The sequence below is a fragment of the Palaemon carinicauda genome, chromosome 9, assembly GCF_036898095.1.
Source record: "Palaemon carinicauda isolate YSFRI2023 chromosome 9, ASM3689809v2, whole genome shotgun sequence".
NCBI classification, from domain to species: Eukaryota; Metazoa; Arthropoda; class Malacostraca; order Decapoda; family Palaemonidae; genus Palaemon; species Palaemon carinicauda.
Window position 1 is genome coordinate 142,202,518 of NC_090733.1, and position 22,344 is coordinate 142,224,861.

General features: G+C 35.6%; 1 protein-coding gene across 3 annotated transcripts in view; it reads left to right on the forward strand.

Annotated features, from left to right (window-relative positions):
- Positions 1-5,448: 5,448 nt before the first annotated feature.
- The window catches only part of LOC137647208 (protein Loquacious-like), a 73,672-nt gene continuing 56,776 nt past the window's right edge, over positions 5,449-22,344 (forward strand). For 2 of the 3 annotated variants that reach the window (XM_068380542.1, XM_068380544.1), the window contains exons 1-6: positions 5,449-5,597; positions 9,999-10,218; positions 10,447-10,603; positions 11,910-12,045; positions 16,936-16,999; positions 17,589-17,706. In XM_068380542.1, coding sequence (XP_068236643.1) covers positions 10,171-10,218; positions 10,447-10,603; positions 11,910-12,045; positions 16,936-16,999; positions 17,589-17,706 — 523 coding nt within the window. In that variant the 5' untranslated portion in view covers positions 5,449-5,597; positions 9,999-10,170. The remainder of the gene's footprint in view (positions 5,598-9,998; positions 10,219-10,446; positions 10,604-11,909; positions 12,046-16,935; positions 17,000-17,588; positions 17,707-22,344) is intronic. The other variant, XM_068380543.1, reaches the window with a different exon arrangement.

Consider the following 22,344-nt stretch of genomic DNA (forward strand, 5'->3'; position numbering starts at 1 on the left):
CAGAGTATTTATCTTTTCAGATCACTTGTTGTTCATTTCCTGTTAAATCGTCACTGTCAAAAGACTCATGAAATAAGAAAGTCTAAAGTTTCCTCTTGAAAGCCTTAATGTTTTCAGTCATTCGAATGTTTCGTGGGAGCGTATTATATAGTCTTGGGGCCTCATATTTAAAGGCTCTGAAGCCCAAAGTGGACATAAATCCAGGTTCCAACAGTTTGAATCTATCTGTAGCTATTCTCATGTCGACACGATTTGTTATGTAGCAATTCTCCTAAGTATTTTGGACGACCTGTGCTGATAACTTGGTGAGTTATTGTACATATTTTAAATTCAATTCTCGCTTTAATCGGCAGCCAGTGTAAATTTATTAGTATAGGGGTGATCCTTTCTCCAGGTGGGACACCTTTTATCAGTCTTGCTCCTGTGTTTAAGCCAATGTAAAGAATGATGTCATTTTAGTTTTAAAAGTCGATAGGAAGTCAACTTTGGTCATGAATTTAGAACTATGAAATAAGACTTCATATATTTAACTTGCATACTCCAAAAATGAGACTGATTTGCATAGAGAGGCCAAGATCATACTTAAAGGTTAAAGATCAAATAGGCATTTTCTACTAATGGTGGGGGTTGGCAGTAAATAATCTTGTTTGACAAGATCTTTATTTTTGAGAGCTGGTGAGACCAATTTGAAGTATAATTAGGGTTTTAGGTCACTTTATGATTATTATTCCAGTCAGCATTCATAAAAGTGAAAGTACCAGAGATTATCTGAAAGTTACTAATTTTTGTACTGTACTGTATTTGTAGTTTCAGATGATCATTTAGATTTATGAGAAAGAAGTAATAGAAAATTTTTGGATACAAATTTCTCTTTGTTGTATAGAAATACTGACAACCCTATACCGTACAGTATTTCAATCAGGTTTGTAAGCCAAACACTTCCTTGTACACCTATCACAGTGCACTGAATAACTTTACTCATCCTAGTGCCTGGTCTTTTGTTTAGGATTGATAATCTATTCCAGCCTTCAAATGAAGATTTGATAAGTTGAAAAGCTTTCAAGCCATATTTCACTTCTATAAATGTAGCAGAATTTGTCAAGCCCTGACTCAAAATTGATTTGGTGGCAAACCATCAGCAAATGATTCATAATCTGAGATGAGATGACCTTTGAGTTGACCCAGAGCCACTATTTATGACCTTGACCTCATTTGGCACACCATCTTTCTAATTAGTGTGTGTCAAATATCAAGACTCTTCATCTCATATAACCTGTAGAGGCTTCACGCTGTCATTGCAATTCAAAGGGTATACTGTTAGCATTACTTGAAGGTCTTATCTGTCCCTATTCACACTCGTGATTTAGCCTTCTACTATATCTATGTTTCCGCTTCCTTTCTCCTATCTTTACATCCTGCCTCTTAACTTCTCTGTCGTATTGCAACTTCCCATGCCCCATTGCAGGGCCTTTTAGCCTAGATTCATCAACCCAGTCTATCTTATAATAATAATACTCTAATCTTTATTTCAGCAAAAGCCATATACAGAGTTACAATAGGGGTACAGTGGTCTTACACTTATGACCTCGGTAAAAAGGAAAAAGATATGCATTAATATAAGTGATGTTCTATTTGATCTTGGATATCATGAGTACAAATTTGACTTCACTGATATTGAATATTAGTGAAGTACTTTGTTTAGTAAGTATCAAGACACTTTTTCTCACATAGTCCACAAATGACCACCACCAAGTTAAATTTATGAATGACCTCTAACCTATAAATATGATTTTGATAATTGGATTCACCATATAAAATATATAATCTTCACCACCCATAGATGAAATACTGTACAGCATATGGGATTTCTTTAAATTTTTTAAAATTTATTGAAATAATAGTGCTTAAAAATGCGGTGTCATCGTACATATAGACAAATGATGGGCAAAATGGTTAATCGCCAGATTTACAAGGACAGAAAACTGGTCGAGGTAAAGATGCCATATTTCCGTTTCAGTATAAGTGTGTGGTATAATTATGTCCGTACCTTCATTTGAGTTATGGCAGATTTTATGGATTAGTTTCTTATTTTAAATAAATAAATATATCTTGTGTTTCTGGAGCAGTGTTTACCACAAGAACCCCATGTGAACCAAAATGTCCAGGCAATATACCGAACGAAGATCTGCTGTTTGCCGGATAATGTTTAATTTTCTTGTTGAATAGTCTGAGTCTAAGTGGAATGATGTCCATATGAACCGTATTTCTCGATCTCATATCCATAGATTGTATTTTCCTTGAATAAAAATTTGAACCATTTTGAAATACGTCGAATCTTCACAAACCCTACAATGTTATCTATTGTTCCTATAGAAAGGGCAGCATTATCTATGGTAAGATAACAATTTATTATCCGAAGAAGGATTTCAACATCCCCTTATCGATAAAGTTAATATAGATTCCATGAGATTTTAGAGCTCCCTCAATGTATTTGATATCTGTTTGAAAACCAGTATTATGAATTGACCAAGGCTTCATGGAAACTACTGTATATTTAAAGCAAACCCAGTATCTAATATAATTACACTACCATTCTGGCTAGTACAGTGGTAACATGTTCGCCTAGCATTCACATGCCAGCAGATCGATCCCAACTCAGGACTGTGAGTTTAAACTGCTGGAGAGGCCATTGCTGTTGGTGGGCACCACATGGGGGGGGGGGCAATTGCCCGGCTGACGTTCTGGTGAGTATCTATTCTGATGAGACTGAAACAAGACACCTTTATGTTAAAGCCAATGTTGTCTAGTCACATTATCAAGAATTCTTCATAAATGGCCTTTTTGGTGTTTAATTTCATCTATAAGCCTGTTGTTCGATGGGGAAAGGGTAACTCATATCTTTGTGTTATTAAACTTTTTTTAATACTTATATTGACTATGTTGATCTTTTAAACGCAAACTGTTTTTTTTTCATAAATTCTTCCTTAAACTTTCTCCACTTTTAAAAAATTACAAACATTCACAATACGAAAAAAAAAAAAATTAACAGGACATGAAATTTCAAACAAGATTTTTGTATCATCTCTCGTACGAGAAATTGTAACCTAAAATTATATGCTAAGAAATATGCTTTATCAAATAAAATATAACCATAGGCTACCTAGGCCTCTGGTGTTTATTGTAAAAGATACTGGTAATGTTTGTGCCTTGCAGTACTGAGGCTCTCAAGATTAGTATGATAAAGATACTGAATTTCACACCCTGTATTAACATTAAGGTGATACTGGGCCATATGAAAGTGAGCTTGATGTACGTTAGAGAGTTTTGGGGTCCTTTGACTGGCCAGACAGTACTACATTGGATCCTTCTCTCAGGTTACAGTTCTTTCCCTTTGCCTACACATACACCGAATACTGAATAGTCTGGCTTATTCTTTTCAGATCCTCATACACCTGAGAACACTTGAGATTACCAAACAATTCTTCTTCACTCAAGGAGTTAACTACTGCACTGCAATTGTTCAGTGGCTACTTTCCTCTTAGTAAGGGTAGAAGAGACTCTTTAGCTATGGTAAGCAGCTCTTCTAGGAGAAGGACACTCCGAAATCAAACCATTGTTCGATAGTCTTGGGTAGTGCCACAGCCTCTGTACCATGGTCTTCCACTGTCTTGGGTTAGAGTTATCTTGCTTGAGGGTACACTTGGGCACACTATTCTATCTAATTTCTCTTCCTCTTGTTTTGTTGAAGTATCAATAGTTTATAGAGGAAATATCTAATTTGGTGTTTCTGTTTTAAAATATTTAATTTGATGTTTCTATTTTAAAGTATTTAATTTTTCCTTGTTTTCTTTCCTTACTGGGTTATTTTCTCTGTTGGGGCCCCTTGGCTTATAGCATCTTGCTTTTTCAACAAGGGTTGTAGCTTAGCAATTAATAATAATAATAATAATAATAATAATAATAATAATACAACGTAATGTTGAGATACTAGTAAGAAAGATAACTTGTAATAGAATTTCTTTGGTAGCCTTGAGCCAATGACGTCTCTACATACCAAGACGGCATTGGCTTGGCCCAATTCACCGAATCACCGAGCCCAAATTACCGCTGTTCAAGGTCGAAGCCGACTTCAAGGTCAACCTCGTGACCAAAGCCAGACATATAAACCCTCTATGTAATACAGGGTGCGTGAGAGCTGGAATGGTAAGAACAAGAGAGATAGGGCACAAAAAATGTTAATGTAGGTACACTCGAGCACACTCTTCTATCTTATTTCTCTTCCTCTTGTTTTGTTAAAGTTGTTATAGTTTATATAGGAGATATTTATTGTTGTTACTCTTCTGAAAATATTAATTTTCCCTTTTCCCTTTCCTCACTGAGCTATTTTCCCTGTTGGAGCCCCTGGGCTTGTGGCATCCTGCTTTTACAACCAGGGTTGTAGCTTAGTAAGTAATAATAATAATAAAAAGAAAGGATCAGAGTTTCAAGATAGTTTTGTCGTATGAAAAGGATGGAGAATGACAATTGATGAAATAAATAGAAAATGCTAGGAAGTAGGAGGAAATTATCACATGTGAAGTGCTAGATAGTTGGAGTGAAAGAGATATTGTAAAGAAAAGATGAATATGCCCAAATTACGTGAGCAAATGCAAGACAGATGCATACCACATCTCACTTTCCTTTCCTTTAATGGCTGCTTTCCTGGTCCTATACAGCAAGGGAACCTATTCTCTACGGGAACTTGACAAGTTCACAGTCATCTCATCATGTACACTCCTGCACTCCAAGGCATTCAGCATTTCACACCGTACATTGCTCGTTTATTGTCAAACCCGCATTATGTAGATAGTTTCTATACAATTATTTTTATATATAAACCCACCACCAATGTTCATGCAATGTATAATTATCTGGAAGTTTTCTGCACGGGTAACCATCCACAGTAAGGTAAATATGGGTGTGGCAATGTCTGCTGTGTTGTTATATTCCCTGGATTCTGGAATTTGGGCCTATATAGCCTACCCTTTGTCATAATATGTTACTAATTGATTTATATGCCCTTCAACTGTCCATCACTTCTTATAACGCATAATGTAGTAATCGTAGAGGTACATAAGTTTATCATTTCACTGGTAGGCTATTTATGGACGACGGTAGGCTTGGACCTACATAAAAAATCTCAAATTACTCTTCGTCACCGGGCCATTTCACTACGGGCCTACTCAACTATGCTAGCTATTTTATTCACATCTGTTGATATTAATATCTAATTCATTTAAGCACTGACGTTTTATCATGAAGAAGGCTTTTAGATGCATGTATACAAGGGTCATTTCACAATGGGCCTTCAAAACAAGGGAAATAATTTCACTCAAATCTTCTGCTGATATTAAAATCCAATCGATATAAGCACTGGCATTTTATTAAGGAGGAGGCATTTTGACACACATATATAAACTATAATATAAGTGGGTCACAGTTTTATTTAATGACAGCTCATTAAACTTGGCGCCGTGAATCCGTACCCTGCGCAGGCGCACTGAGGCAGGAGTTTACAAGCGAAGGGGGCGAACTTATCAAGGCGGCTCATTTAGAAGGTATTTAGCTGTGTATATTAACCGTAGATGTAATTTATATGCTCGAATTCATGAATGAATGTCGCGAGTATAAATGGAGATAGTTAATCTCTATAGATTTTATGTATTTATGGTTAAAATAAGGCATTTGTCTCTACTGGCTCTGTGGCGATCAATGGACAGCAGACGCATGTTTGTGTGGCCGATGGACTCATATCAGCTGTGCTTAAGCTTGCCGGCATGAAAGATGTCTGTTCGTCCTCAGTCACCTAGTTTTTCCTTTTCGTTCCCCAGGCGACATTTAGAATTAGATTTTAAGGCATAGATTTATCCTGCTGTTTTGTTTCTATCTTTAGATGCTTGGCCCTGTCAATCATAAAATGCTATACTTCTATTTCTAATTCTGCTAAAAACATTTGACAATTTGCTTATACATAGAGGTGGATTTTGTCTTTTAATTCGATATACAAACTTTTTATCGATTATCAAAAGTATATTATGCTCCTTACAGGCCTACGCTACCGATATTTATGTTAGGGCAATTGTCTAACGTCTAATAGACAGTTAGACAGTAGACGGTTGACTACCGGTGCCTTGGAACAAACATTTGAATATATGTGTGGTTGTTATTTTAAGTAATGGAAATTTGTATTATTATTATAATTACTACTTGCTAAGCTACAACCCTAGTTGGAAAAGCAGGATGCTATAAGCCCAGGAGCTCCAATAGGGAAAATAGCCCAGGGAGGAAAGGAAAGGGGAAAAATAAAATATTTTATGAACAATAACATCAAAATAGATATTTCCTATATGAACTATTAAAAACTTAACAAAGCAAGAGTAATTAGGGTAATATAGGTCACTTTCGGCAAAGACGATATAGAATGTTAAGTAATTAAGTAATTACAAAGTATTGAAGGTTTATTGCTCTTCTTGTTTTAAATTAAAACTAATTTTTCCTCTTATTAATTTAGATGTACTTCCAATAAAAGGAAAATAAAATATAAATATCTACTTTAAAGTTTAACCAAATATGTGAACCATATAATTTGGGTTTGATTTTACATCAACACAATTTTCCCAAAACAATTTGGTTTCATTATAGAACAGTGCAACATTAATTATGGCATTGAAACTTGCATAATTGAATAGATCTTTGTGAATACACAATTTTGTATCCCTTATACTGCTGGTGGAAACCTCTATTAATAAAGTTACAGATTTTTAGAAAAAGTACCCCCTTTGCTTCTTTAGTCATCTTAGAACATACCACAGGAGCCTGGCTTCCACCCAGTAGTTCAGAAAAACACACAGTGTGGTGCTTCTTTCGTAAGTTACTCGTTCGAACAGAATGAAGGGCCCAACGTTGATGATAAGTTAGGGTAGAATTGCGTCTTTTTTTTATATATATATATATTTAGTGTGATCATTGGAAATGGGATCCAAGTCTATGTTCGAAAAGAGGCTGGAGTGTAAAGTTATAACTCGTCTCCAAGAGTTTATTCACCAGCGTTAAGTTTGTATTATTGATTACTACTACTACTACTACTACTACTACTACTACTACTACTACTACTACTAGTCAAGCTACAATCATAGTTAGAAAAGAAAGATGCCATTAGCCCAAGGTCTCCTTCAGGGAAAAATAGCCAAGCGAGGAAAGGAAATACGGAACTAAATAAACGGTGAGAAAAAATTAACAATAATTAAGTCTAAAAACAATAACATCGAAACAGATTTCATAAATAAATTATACAAAGACTTATGTCAGCCTGTTCAACATGAAAACATTTGCTGCAAGTAAAGCGCTGGAATAATGCCTAATTACTAGCCATGGGTTTATTGTGTGTAGTGAAACATGTTCCGCTTGCCAGAAAATAGTACAGTAATGAGATAACTTTTAATCGCGAGCGAAGCGAGCATACGGCAGAGCAAAAAACAATGAATCTTTACCTGAATCAAGTAAGGAGGCATTTGTAATATGAACATTTAAGTACGACTCCATAGAAAGTTGCTTGGAAAGTCAAGTTTTCTATGTGAAAGTCTTGCCAAAGAAAAGCTCCAGTGTTTTGACCGTGTTTCATTACTATTGCTTAGTTTAGATTACAGTGTGTTTTTTTTTTTTTTTTCCCACAATGATTAGTGTTATTTTATGACTGAAAACAACAAATTTGAAAAAAGGTAATTTAAATATCATACAATTAGATGGCTACACAGTAAGATTTAGGTGTTTTTAAAGTAATTGATGACAGTATCTAGAGGAAAATTATAGGTTTCCATTATGGGAGTCAACCCACCATAACTAAAAAAAAAACTATCAAGAACTTTCAGAATACCTATAATGACACCATAATCTTTTTTTTTTGAAAGCCATGAAATATAGTTTTAATATAAGAAAATACTACTGTATATTTTTCTTAATATCTTGTGATTTATCCATCTCTGAAATCACTATTGAGGCAAACCACCCATTCAATTAGGGGAAACCCAGTGAGAAATATCTGTTTTCGATGGGGAAAAGTACAGTATATGGGATATTTAAGTGACTGGAAATTAAAGTACAGTATCAAAATTGCGTAAAATTCATATCACGTCCCTCAAATTGTATTCGCTCCCCCTTGCTCGCTTCTCTTGCAAAAGTAAACTACCTCATGTTCCTCTGTTCTGGCAAGCGGTACATGGGTGTGCTGTGCACACCATCCCCGTGGCTCATTATTTCGGGGATATTTTTCATTTTAACGAGCAACAATGGCTATTTACTGAATGGATAACGTTTCCAACTTACAGTAATCAATTGCCAAAACAGATAGAATTACAATAAATTTTAAAATACTACTATCCTCTTGGAGACTTTATGTTGTGGTAGTAATGCTGAAACTGAAGGGGAGAGTGGGAGAAAAATGTATGTTGTAGAACAATATCTGGGAATTTGTGCATGGATATTTATAAGCACTTGGTTAAAAAGAGCCCGGTAATGATTGTCATATAAAAACAACTGGAAAAAACAAATGCAAATAATACATGCTCAGTAACTGATAGTCAGTCTCCCAAAAGTAAACAGTGGACTTAGACAGTGAAATAGTGTACGTAATGTATTTGATCAATACGTAAATTATTATGCCTCAGCCTCCATTAGTCATACAGAGAAAATTGTTAAACTAGCCCGGACTTGTGGATTTCTTACAGCAAATTCCAGTTTTGCTAGAAATTAATATATTGTATATTGATGTATGAAAATAGATGTATCAATAGTAGGAAGACCAAGAAATGAAACTGGTCTTCAACTGGACCCATCAGAAAGATATTAAGGGAGATAGAATTGACCATCATCAGTATACAGAAAGGTGGGAATTTTGCAAGAGTGGAGAATTGTTTGGTAATCTCAGTGTTGTACTATGACAGCAGAGGAGAATGTTGAAAGAATAAGCCAGACTATATGGTGTATATGTAGGCAAACAAAAAATGAGCTGTAACCAGAGAGAAAGGGGTCCAATGTATTATTATCTGGCCACTCAAAGGACCCAATAACAATGTAGCAGTACAGTCGTATGTTAATGGGTGGCTGGTGCCCTGGCCTATTTACTGCTGTACCTATGATTGAATGCTTAGGATGTGAACACCATTTCACTGTCTGTATTAGGTTAGACCATTTTGACTGTGGTTATCACACTGGTTCAGAGAAAAGTGTCTTTCGTGCTAGGAAGGAAAGCGCCCACCAGCTACAAACATAGGAGCGTTAGTGCGAGGGGACGAAAGACCCCTAGCCTGAGCTGTCAACATTTTTAGAGATTGGGTTCAATCTCATGGTCCACCTGGGAAGTATCTTGTATCTTAAATGAGTCATAAAGTTGGAGGCGAAGTTTATCGAGAAGTTTCGGGGGTCGCTCTCCAGAAGAAGGGCATTCCTCATCATAAAGTGGATCACCTCTCCATCTCTACATCATAACCATGGAAGGTTGAGGAGGAAGTGCTCGTATTCTTCCCCTGACTTTGAAAGGAGGGACAGGAGTAGGAGGAAAAGTCTGTCCTTCTCTCTAGGGTCTACCTCCGAAGAAGACATCCCAGGAGGCAGGACCCTTAGAATTGGCCCCCTAATCTGTGGAGTTGACTAACTCCTATTTAAATGTACTCGGGGTTTATACTAGTAAAGAAAAATACAAAATTGATAAAATTTATGCTTTTTCTTCTTCACTGGCAACCTTTATTAATTTTGGTAGACAGGGTAAGACAATGCATGCAAGTTTCTAACAAGAACAGGTTTCATCATTAACATATTATTTACTAGAAAATGTTTGAACACTTAAGTGCTGTCTTAAGTAGGATATTCAGGAATTGCCTACACTACATAATATATTTACTGAAACCCAAATTTATCATTTTATTTTCTTGCTTTTGATTTTCATTGATTTATATTTTTCCAAGGATAGTGGGCTGGCAGGCTGCAGTAGGCGAAGAAAAAAAAAGTGTGGCATGTTCCCCCGTCTCTTGTGAGGACCTCCCTGCGGTGACACGCGCCATTGTCGTCGTTTTCCAGATTTTTAGCACAGCTCCCATCATCATCCTCTTCACGATAGACGGATAGAAGTTTTGAATTATGTATCACCAGCCTCCACCAAATGTTGATTCTACAACATCAATAGAGGTAAGATGTCTCTCTCTCTCTTTTTTAATGTTCTCTAGCTCCTTTAAGAGAAACATCGTAAGTTTGTCTATACGGAAAAATTAATCAAAGTAGTTGTCTCTACCGGAAAAAAGTTTTTTGTTTTGTTTTATAAAGTCTTAAGGGAAAAAAGTTATCGGTTGTATTAGATATGCGCACGAAATACCATATAAACATGTTTGTTTCAGACAGGAATGTTTTTTCTTTTAGGGTATGTCTGGGGCACTGCCCTCTAAGACACCTGTGTCCCTCTTACAAGAATTATGTATGAGACGTGGTATTTCCCCAAAATATGATTTACTGCAAATAGAAGGCGCAGTACACGAACCAACATTTGTATACAGAGTAACTGTTGGAGAATTTGCTGGTAAGTTATTACTATTTACTTTTACTTGTTTTTTTTTTCATGAAATTTGTTATTCTTATATTGGAATTGCTTTCTTTTCTTTACATTAGAATTTTGTAAGTACTGTATAGTAAAATATGAGTGGTGTAATTTAATTCACAGTTTCTTATCGACATTTTTCAAGTAATTAATGTAAATGAAGATTTAGGTTGAGAAATATTTTGCTATCATAATTAAGTTCTCTTACTGTCCTGAATTGAAAAAGATGGTAGTGTATAGCTTCCACAGTTTTTGTTTTGGTCTGAAATTGTAGTTTAATGTTTGGTTGAAAAGGCATAAAATTGACTTAAGTTTAGGAATGCAATTTGGAGTTGGCCCTTTTTATATGTGGGTATTAGATTTCGAGATCCCTCGTGCTTTCTCTTTCTCACTCTCAAAAGAAAATTAGTTAAAATGTTTCAAACATTTAAAGAACTAGTATGGTATGGTTAAATCTACTTATGCCATTTATTAATGTTGAGTTAAATTGAAATTTCCTCTAGATTTTCTATTATTCAACAATATCCTTATCTATTATTCAACAATATCCTGAGTCCTAAGTGTAGGATAGGGAGGGAATCTTTTGTGATCAGGGTAGAGGGGGAAGAATTGGGATACTAGGGTGACTTTGGATGCTTGAAAATATCTGTAAATAGACTGAGGGAGAAAGAGAAAAGTGTGTGTGGATGAGATTTATAATCAGAGAAAATGGCAAAGGAGTTAGAGTTGAAAGAATAGGAAAAAAAATAGAAAAAATAAATGGTACAAATAGGGAGCGAGAAAGATAATGGGAGAAGGTTTCGAATTTAGATAATTTTCTTTGATAAATAAGTAAGTTCAAATTTACATATTTCTGATTATTAGAACACTCAATTGCTGATGTAAAAGGCATCACAAACTATCGTCATCTATCCCCATCTCTACCCACAAGCTTTTTCAACTGTGTCAAAGATTTAGGGGATAATTTCCCTGCTCTTTAAACTCTCGCAACAAAGGTGTGGAAATGTGATAGGCAAGTTTCCTCTTGTGCTGTGGTAGGTTATTTTACATTGATTCCTATTTAGTTGTCTGTGGATAAGTAAACCTGCAGATTGGATGGATTGATATGGTTAAGAGGGATATTGGTGTGATGGGATGGTAGAAAAAGATGCAAGGAATAGAAATAGATGGAAAGACTGGAGTCAAGCAGCTGACCCTCTAATACAGGGGTATTAAGAATGTTGAAAGATGTAAACCTTACGGTAGTGTATGTTTTAACTTTTAGTCACACTGTGTTATTATTTTACAGCAAATGGCTCTGGCCAGAGCAAAAAAAAGGCCAAACATGCTGCTGCCAAAGCAGTTTTGGACATTATAATCCAGGGTGGTGCGGCAAGTACTGGAGGGCCCACAACTGGTGGCCCACCTGGAGCACCACCTGAACTGTAAGTACAAAACATTTCTTTTTATTATTATTGTTGTTAAAATGGGTCTTACTGAACATTGAACTTGTATGTACAAATTAAAAACAGTTTTTACCATGGGGTATATAGTTAAATTTGTTTAAACAAGTCTTAAGTGCCATTCAAAATGCCATTTGTTTATGATTTAAGCTGTAGAACACAAACAACTATTCTAGCATGGTAAATCAGGATAAAATTCCAATTCAAGGTTATATTACCGCTATCCCTGCATCCTATATGAATTGCATCTCAGAATTTCATTAGTAATCTCTCTTCCTCACATTGCTGTAATTTTTATCTTAAATATTTTATCACACAACTACAGCATAACAATATAAAGGGAATTGATCAAGTTGGCTAGATAAATGGGGAGACCCTTGCAATTTTTTTTTTTTTTTTGTCAAGTAGCTAAACCTACTTTGACTAGTTTAAACCTACTTTTAATGTTGTATGTATACTAATTGCTATAACCAATACATAACAATCAGGAAAAGAATTTATGCTTTTAATATTGAAATGTAGGTTGATGTTCTAAAAATTCATTGCCATGGAATTTGCCTTGGCTAAATTTTGGAAATTTAGGTAAACTTATTTTATGTTTGCTCATTTTTTCTTTTCCCCACACATACACTGAATAGTCTCTTCTATTTTTTATACACTTCTCTTTCCTCGCACACCTGACAACATTAAGATAACTGAAAAATTCTTCTTCACACAAGGGGTCAACTACTACTCTTTAATTGTTCATTGGCTACTTTTCACTTAGTAAGGGTAGAAAAGTCTTTAGCAATGGTAATCAGCTCTTCTAAGAGATGGATACACTATAAACAAACCATTGTTCTCTTGTCTGAGTAGTGCTATAACCTCTGTACCATGGTCTTCCACTGTCATGGGTTATAGTCCTCTTGCTAGAGAGTACACTCAGGCACACTTTATCTTTTTCCTTATCTCCTTTCACATGGCTATTTTCCCTATTGGAGCCTTTGTGCTATTAGAATCCTGCTTTTCCAACTACGGTTATAATTTAGCTAGTACTAGGTAATATTAATTGGTTTGAAATATACTAGACAATGTCCTATGCAGGTTCGAAGGCTAGAGCAGCATGAGGGGATATATTGTGAATTGCACCTTTTATCCAATTCAGACGGCTAGGAGGTTCTATCTGTATGATCAATTCTCAATCAAGAATTATCACACAAGTCATTTAAGATCTCCCAGCCTCTCTCTCTCTCTCTCCGCAGTACTGGGGCATTTTCAAAGTTTTTCATCAGGGAATCTCATCTCTTTTTAATTGCTAGGAGTGTTGTCATTGCTACTATTATATATATCCTTTGACAATCGTTCATGGGAGGAAATCTGTGGAAAAAGTCAATCTCTCACTTATTTTTCAGAGCAAAAACAGCTACTATGTTGGTGTAGGGGATTAATTGTACTTTGTGTAAGGCCAACCAACTTGTAATTTTAACGATTTGATACAGTTCAGTAATTATAAGTTATCCATATACCAAATTTTGCCTACCATGTCGTACATTTTTATGTGCAAGAAAAAAGCTAGGCTAATGAAATATTTCTAATTTAATAGCCGAATAAATTGCTTGTCTCCCGTAAAACTAACATTACAATTCAAATAATTTTAGCTTGTGAAAATGATTATAAAAATGCCTACACGTTTCCTCTCTTTTGACTATTATTTGTTTTAAATCGGGTAGAAATTTTTGTACGATCGCTGTTGCGCACTTATTTTTCAAGCTGAGGGAACTGATTGCACTTTTATGTAATGCAAACTATATTGCACTTTCACAATTTTAACAATGTTAAGTAGTTATAAGTTAGCCATAAGCAAAATTTTTTCTTCCTCCGATCCAATGTCATGGTCTTGCGGACCTTTCATAGCGCCATAAAACATATGCTCTGAAATCACTAGCATCATCAAAAGTTTCCTAAGTCTTCTGACTGTATAGTCACACACACAAAGCATGTTCAGTCCTCTGGTAGGGCTTAAAATATCATAATATATGCCCACCCTGTCACAGGTGTGTACCAAAACCCGAAGAAATGGCCTTGTTGAGGTATTTCCTGCATGCGCGGATAACTTGCGGATTGATTCGGTATTCAGGAGATTGTGCGTTATAGTTCAACTAAGGCTCTTAACTCTAGCATAGACCTATTTTACACTAAGGCACAATTTTTCTTTTAACCCTTTTACCCCCAATGCTATTTGGAACTTTCCCCCTTAACCCCCAAACGTTTTTTTTTTTTCAAGCACGTTTTGCAATATTTTTTTTTTTTTTTAGATTGCGCTGAATGAAAGCCTTAATTTTTGTCATAGAGAGGTCAGGTTGGTCTCATTATTTTGGAAAACGCCTGGTTTCTCATAAAGTTATCAAAAATATGCAAAAAGAAAATGCAAATAGTAGCTTTTTGCAACATCATATTTGTATGTCCATTGGGGTTAAGGGATGAGTTTTGTGAAACCTACCAGTACGTCCATTGTGGTTAGAAGGGTTATTATTTAGAAAAAAAAATATTTTGTCATCAAAGAGGTAAAGGTATAAATCTCCCTCACCCCTTCTTCTGATTCTCAGCCCCTACTGCAAAGAACTAGCAGAAAGCAGTGGGATATATAATTCTCTTTAGCATGTTCAGGATCTGATGTCTAGTTTCAAGTGGCAAAGTACATACATACATATGCCAAGGCACTTCCCCCAATTTTGGGGGATAGCCGACATCAAACAAATGAAACAAAAAGGGGACCTCTCATCTCTACGTTCCTCTCAGCAAAGTACTTGTTTATTTTCTTTTTTGGCAACACAGTCCAGTCAGGTCTTTTAGGATTGTAGCATGCTATGTTAATATCAGATAATTGGAAACGGGGATAATATACAGATGTTATTCTCTATTAGTAACTTGTTTATTTTTTCTAAAGTATTTTACAAAAATGATCACGGATTTATTAATTTCAATTGAATTCTGGTTAATGGAAAATCATTTTTTGAACTAAGAACATGTTGAATCAGTCTTTCTTTGCTGAAGTGCTCTACTTATTACAATAATTTGAACAATTCAAAGTCAATCTCGATACTGGCGAATAGAAGGGAATTCCGAGGGACATTGAATTTAATTACTGTAATATAGAATCACATAAGGTCTAGAGTATGAGTTGCAGGACTAGGCCACCTCTTGCCTACTTCTCAAACGGCTAACTAACTACATCCATCAGCTGCAGGACTTAAATGACATGCATCTGAGTGAGGGTTATGTAAGGACCCTCCTTTGTTTCTAGGTTTTAGACTGGATGATGCCTGTCTGCCTTCCCTTCCTCTGACCAGGACCTATGGGAGCACAAAATTGTTTTTTCGCATATTCAGAGCTTTGATGGTGTCAGTAGTTTGCAAACGACTCTCCCATGCTCGGGTTGGCAGGATCACAGTTCACCAACCTTGTAACATATTTCCTAACAATTTATGTTATAGTTGGCAGTCAACATTAAATTCCCGCATTAATTGTGACAGGATGGTTAAAAAGCTCTGAACATATTCATGTTGTAGAACTTATGCCATTTTATTATGTCCCCAAGGAGACTTCATTGGAAGGGTAAAATATTGGGATAACATCATGCCACAAAAACTGGAATAGACACCTATTCATAGGATGTCATATAGTGGACCAAAGAGCATGGAGTGATGGTAACTGTGTATTTTGTCTTCGGATTTTACATCACTATTACCGACTCCTTGTGTAGAAAAAAATACTCCTGCACCTAGGTACAGGGCTGTTGACATATGCTAAATAGACTACTGCCTGCAATTGTAAGCCATCTTTCCCTTGACCTACTTGCCAAAGGTTCCCAGACTCGATAGGTTAGTTGCAGGGGTCCCAAGATCATTTCCATGGTAGACGAAGACATTCTCATACTACATAAGAATTTTTTATAAGATGCAGCTTCTGATGTACAAGAAACTTATATCGAGTAAAGAGATTTAGCTGGCCTGTAGATGCAACAAATAAGGCACTTCTGCACTTGAATGCATTCATTCCCCTGATAATAGGGTAATTTCTTCTGAGGCATGAACACAATTTGCCCCTTACAAGCAGCAAGTGTTACTGTTTAGCCATTGAGAGATGATGGGCAGAGGCAGTAAGGGAGACCTTAGACCTGTTGAAATGCGAGCAAAGCACCACAGTGAAGCTTCTCCCCAAAACTTTCTCCTAAGACCTCGCCATTATAACGTCATCTTTGTCTACCGTGGCCTCTTTAAACATTTTGTCTGGTGTGGCCTCTTTAAACATTTTGTCTGCCGTGGCCTCTTTAAACATTTTGTCTGCCGTGGCCTCTTTAAACATTTTGTCTGTCGTAGCCTCTTTAAACATGTTCAACAAGCTCCATGCTCTCTCAGGTGTCTTGATTTACATGAAAGGCTGGGCCTATGTGAGCCTGCCCTTTGCTCGGGCCTTTGTGGCTAAGAGCAAAAGATATTCATCTCAAATCTCGCGTTCACAATACAGTACTGTATCAGATTTTTTTTTTCACTTAGGGCTTGTGTTTCTGATATTCAACAACCTTTCCCAAGGAATGTGGATTAATTTCACCTCATGGTGTACCTAAATATTTACTTATACTGCACATTGAAAGCCTACCCTGATAGAATTCTTCATCTACCTGTTGCATTAATAGTTGCCCTTCTTAGCTATCAAGCGTTAAAGATAGGTCCTTATTCGATTTGATAGGTAGATCTTTATTGTTTTTCTAATGTCATATGGAGTACAGTACTAATAATTTACAGAATTTAATGTAGTGGCTGATTCAAAACTAAATAATACTATCTCTACATTGTGTCCAATAATCATCTGTGTGTCTTTCTTTTTTTGCAGGTCTACTCAAATAGTATCCCCCTATGATGATGGTATTCCCGGGAATCCTGTTGGATCCTTGCAGGTAAAGATCTGCTAAAGTATTTGTTGAATTTCTGCTAGATTTAATTGATTTTAATTCTTTGGACATGTGTAGTATGCGTCAAATGTAAAAAAATCTACATCATGAAAAGGAGTTTAGAGGTATGGTGAAATTCATTTAAGTGTGAGATTAAATATTGGTTGTGATTGGCTCTTACTTACGAATTTGACTCGCCGTTTATATAAGTCACACATCTGTTGGGTTAGCTATGTGGAGTTCTTAAAAATTTTCTTGACTGTGTCGTCCTCATTCAAAATCATTTAGGTATGCGTTTGTATCTTATATTTGTTACTGATAGTTTGGTTACTACAAAGTTTAAATTAATCCTAGGTGTTCCGAGTTTTGTTTACCAGTGTTGTCTTAGTTAAATCCCTAGTTGCTGATAGTCTAGTTTCACCTAGGCTGGCCAAATGCTCCATTCTTGGTAACCAAAAACTTGACTTTCAAAATCTCAGAATCTGATTACGCATGTACCCCAATACTGTACTACGTTTATGGTTACTTTGAAAAAAAAAAAACTTTATTTTACTGTCGGTGCTTGTGATTAAAAAGAATTTTTCTTTTTTTATAGGAGCTGTGCATGGCGCGTCGGTGGCCCCCTCCCACATATGAGCTCACTTCGGAGGAGGGCTTCCCTCATGAGAGGACTTTCTCCATTGCTTGTACTATTGGCACGACCAAAGAAGTGGGTAAGTGTTATTAGGTGTCTTTTGTTTTTATTTTATCAGCATTTTATAAATTTTTCTGTTTCATTATCCATACCTGGAATTATCAAATGTACTAATCTCATCAGCGGTTATTGATAGCGATTTGAAGAAGGATATTTTTGGTTTACGTTTGTTGTGATCCTGAAAAACGCCATGGAAAAATACCAGATGTTCAAAAATGCTCACTAAAGCACAGATCACATGGGAGAAAATAAAGTGAAGTGTTGAAGTCAAGTAATGAGTGAAGTGGGCAAAGGGAACTAGCAAAATTAATGAGCACCATAGCCTCCAAACAAATGTTTATAAATGAGTTACTCAAGATATCACTATCTAAATAATTAAAGTAGGCATGAAAAATTAATTTTTGAAAAATACCTATGGAGTTATTAATGATAAATGATGTGTGTACGCTAAATACTAAATACTTGCATAACGTTTGACTTTTGGAGGCTTATTACTGTATTAGCCTTTGAATAAGGGCCTGATACTGTTTGAGATAAGCCTATTGAAACAAAAATTTGTCTCCGAGGCCCGTATTTGCTATTAAATCATCTTTACTTCCATTTATGATGTCTTTTCATCTTGCTGTTCAACCTCTTAACATTTACTTCATACTGTAACTGTGTACGGTAGTAGATGGAGTTGAATGGCCTCCCAGGGTCCAGTGTTGGAATTTATAGTGTGACTAATGAAAGATTTGGATTATGAGCATTTGCTAATACTGTACATACATTACTTTTTTCTTTTTCAATAAAGTAGTTTTACTTAACGTTGAAAATATATCAATAGCTCTTTTTATGTACTGTTATTTGTTTTTTGCATTTATTGTAAAATCTTAATATCAAAGAGAGCATATTTTTCTCACAAAAAAAAAAAAACTGTTACATGTGCATACTCGATTGGATTTTGTTTATCTTTAATCCGTTGATTTTAGTAACTCCCTTTATACCCTAAAAATATGCACAGATATTTATAGAGAAAGCTCTTTGAAAGGTTTATTACCATGTAAAGGTGTTAACTTATTTAAAACATCAAGTGAATAAACCTGAAAAGATAAGCTTATGATTTAAAACAAGTTTTTTTTTTTTTCTAATAAAAATTGAAACAATTTTACTCATTAAAGTTAGTAAATATTATTTGGTAATCTACTATAAGCTGAAGGTTATCCCAACTTAGTTATCACCCTCACCATCAATCTTGAGCTTTAAGTAGATTGCAAATTCATCTTATACAAGGTATCCTCATTTTTGCTATCCATATTTTTAAAACCCATCATATACGTGAAACACATTATATACCAAGGCACTTCCCCCAATTTTGGGGGTTAGCCGACATCAAACAAATAGAACAAAAAAGGGGACCTCTCCTCTCTACGTTCCCCCCAGCCTGACAAGGGACTCGACCAAGTTCGGCTGTCACCCTAGCAGTATCAGCCGAACTCGGTTGAGTCCCTTGTCAGGCTGGGGGGAACGTAGAGAGGAGAGGTCTCCTTTTTTGTTTTATTTGTTTGATGTCGGCTACCCGCCAAAATTGGTGGAAATGCCTTGGTACATGATGATGACAACATTTTATATGATGGGTAGGAGAAAATCAGCTGTTCTAAATTACCTTACACAGTAAGATTACTTCTAAATATTTTTTCTATAGTTAAGATAAAAAATTTTATTTTATCTGACGTCTAGTTAATTTTAAAAAGATTGAGCATTATACATTTACTTTATTCATTATTGTTAATGTTTTTTAGTTCGATAGCATTATTGTTACTATGACAGTGTATGAATAAAAAATACATACTATATATACCCAGCCTAATACTGTACTGCTCATATAAAACTATAGTATCTTTAAGCGAAAGCAAAATAAGATGCAGTTCAAATTTATGGTGTTTTAAAAGCATTTGGCAAATTAAAGAACAAATAGTTTGTAAGAATTCTTGATATGGGTGTTGCTTACATCAATTACAGCACTATACAGTACACAGGCACTAGCTAGAGTTAAGGAGACGGAAAAATTGAAAAAAAAAGAACCTGAAATTGTTAGTTGGTAAATTGTAAAGTAAATTGATTAAGAGATTATAATTCAATTCATGTAAAAATTCAGAAATTATTGTTACATTCAGATCCTAGTTAGCTAGCATTAGCTGGATCCAACTGATGGAAAACAGTAGTGCGTTATGAGATTGCTAATCATAATGATTGAACTAGCAAACTTTCCAGGTTTTGAATGCACTTTCGGAATGTATGTGGTTCATATGGTGGTAGGTTACAGTACTGGCTTTCTTTTAAGGCAGTACAGTAATGGCTGAGAGAGGTCATAGCAGCATCTTCATCCCTATGATCCATACTGGATTAGGAAGGAAGACATGTCCAAGGAAGAAAATAAACTTAAAATTTAGTTCTAGTTTCCGCCCTCGTCCAATGAGTGAATGTGCATATTTTAAAAGGTGATAGGACCAAATTAAAAAGTAGTTTTTTTTTTTTTTTTTTATCAACACAAATCTGAGTCTTTTAGTTTGAATTTTCCACCTTGACCTCCCTTCTCAATCCTAGGCCTAAGGACAAAATGGACATAAGTGGCTATTCTGTGACAGGACAGTAGGTGGGACATCCCCCTGCATCGTGTATCATTAACCAACTACCTTTTTGACGATTCATTAGCTATTTCAGTCCTCCTTAAGATATTTCTATTTTAAAGGTCTCATGTTTTCATTGCTAGGAAAAATAAAAGCCGAGGGAAAAGCCATAGGTTGGATTACGACATTCGTGGAAAGATCAGCAATTTTGTCCAATGACAGTCAATTGAAAAATGAGAGGGAAGTACTGTATTTGCTACATCATACAGATAGTTCACATTTACAAGGGAGAATTACGAGAGGATCATGAATCTTCTGAGATGTGTATGATGTGAATAGGTTTTCCTATCTGCAAAGTTAAAATCTTACATTGTATTTTGATGACATTTAATTTTGTTATACTGTACTGTATAATCATTGATACAGTATCTTATTTTCCTTGAAGCTTTGCTTTCCAAGCCTACTAAATGGTTCAGCTGCTGATTTTATTTAAATATTTTAAATATTAAACTTAGCCGGTGAATATATAATAGCTGACGTCTCCGACGGCTCGACAGAATTCAAAAACTCGCGAGCGATCGCCATGAAGGTAGCGGGTGTGCCCACCAGCGCCAACTATCGGCCAGATACCGCATATACATGTAAACAGCTCCAGTTCTTCTCTGTCGGTTTCATCGACAAGTCGATTCCACTCGCTATTATGACCTCGAGTTTTCTACCGAATTGGTGAAGTACTTGGTTTTGGTTTTATTGCTTTCGCCGTGTTGGATTATTCAATACTATCCTCAAAAGAAATGCTTTTGAAAGGAGAGTAAAAGTGTTTTGCCCTTGCTTTTATCTCTGGTTTTTTTCCATAGAGTAAAAATGGCCGACCCTTCCCTTAGTGTACGCAAGTGTGTTTTAGGCTTTTAGCAATTATCTTATCACGTTAAAAATTGTTGTTGTTAATTATAGATTTTCCTCTATATATTTTATATCTAACCCGCCTTTATTAGGCCTCTTCGATTAGCTTTCCATTTATACTGAACATCAAGATAAATTTTAATGTTTTGTTTATATGCGGCCTTACCTATTCCTCCCCTAGTCCGAGAGTAGGCGGTCCTAACTTGGAAACCGAAGTTAAACAACGTTGAGCCCATTCAACTTTTATTTTCGTTAAGTTTAAATCATTTGCTCTGTAAGAGTTATTAAATGAATATTTTTTAGTAGATATTTTATGAAAGATTTTCTTTGAATAGTCTTCGTGCTGTTTCAAAGATGAACTAACGTTTGGTTTATTTATGCTACGCAGTTTGCGCTCTATCGTTACGATAGAGAAAGAGAGAATCACGGTTTCACTTTGCAGAAAGAGTAAATCGATTTTGACGTTTTGTTCATTCTTCTTTCAAACTGAAATGTTTTAAATACTAATTTAAAGGAACTTGTTAATTTTCAATTTCTTAGTCCTTTCAGTTTTTTCCTTTGGTCAAATAACCTGTTTATTGACGAAGGGTGAGTGGGCTTTTCTCTTCTGTGTGAAATCAAGAGAGAGAGAGAGAGGAAGAGAGAACGTTCCGATCTTTATTCTCGTCCCAAGCGAGTAACGTTGTTCTCGAGTCAGTTGTTTACTTTCGTCCCAAGTCTCTGTACGGGGAGAAAGGATAAAACGTTTTTAGTTTTTATTCTCGTCCCAAGGCACTGTACGGTGAGAGATTGAAAACGTAGTTTTTAATGAACTAGTGTTTAGTCTCCTCCCCAGTCACTGATCTTTTTAACTTTATATATTTCCGTTTTATTCGATATATATGTTTACTGATTTTTGCTTGTTTTAATGTGCTTACATTATACGACTTATTTCGCAATTATAACCTTTTGATGTAGGGGAGAATTGCGTGCTTCAGGTAGAAATCAGTTTTATTCATGCCTAATGTGAAATTATTGAAAAATACGATTTCAGTGAAGTAAGTGCAAAAACAGAAAATCGTAGTGATAAAGTGATAATTGCGCAAAGTGTTTTTTTTTAGTGTTGCGACCGAGGGTTCGTCTGTTCGTGCTTGTCGTTCACCTAG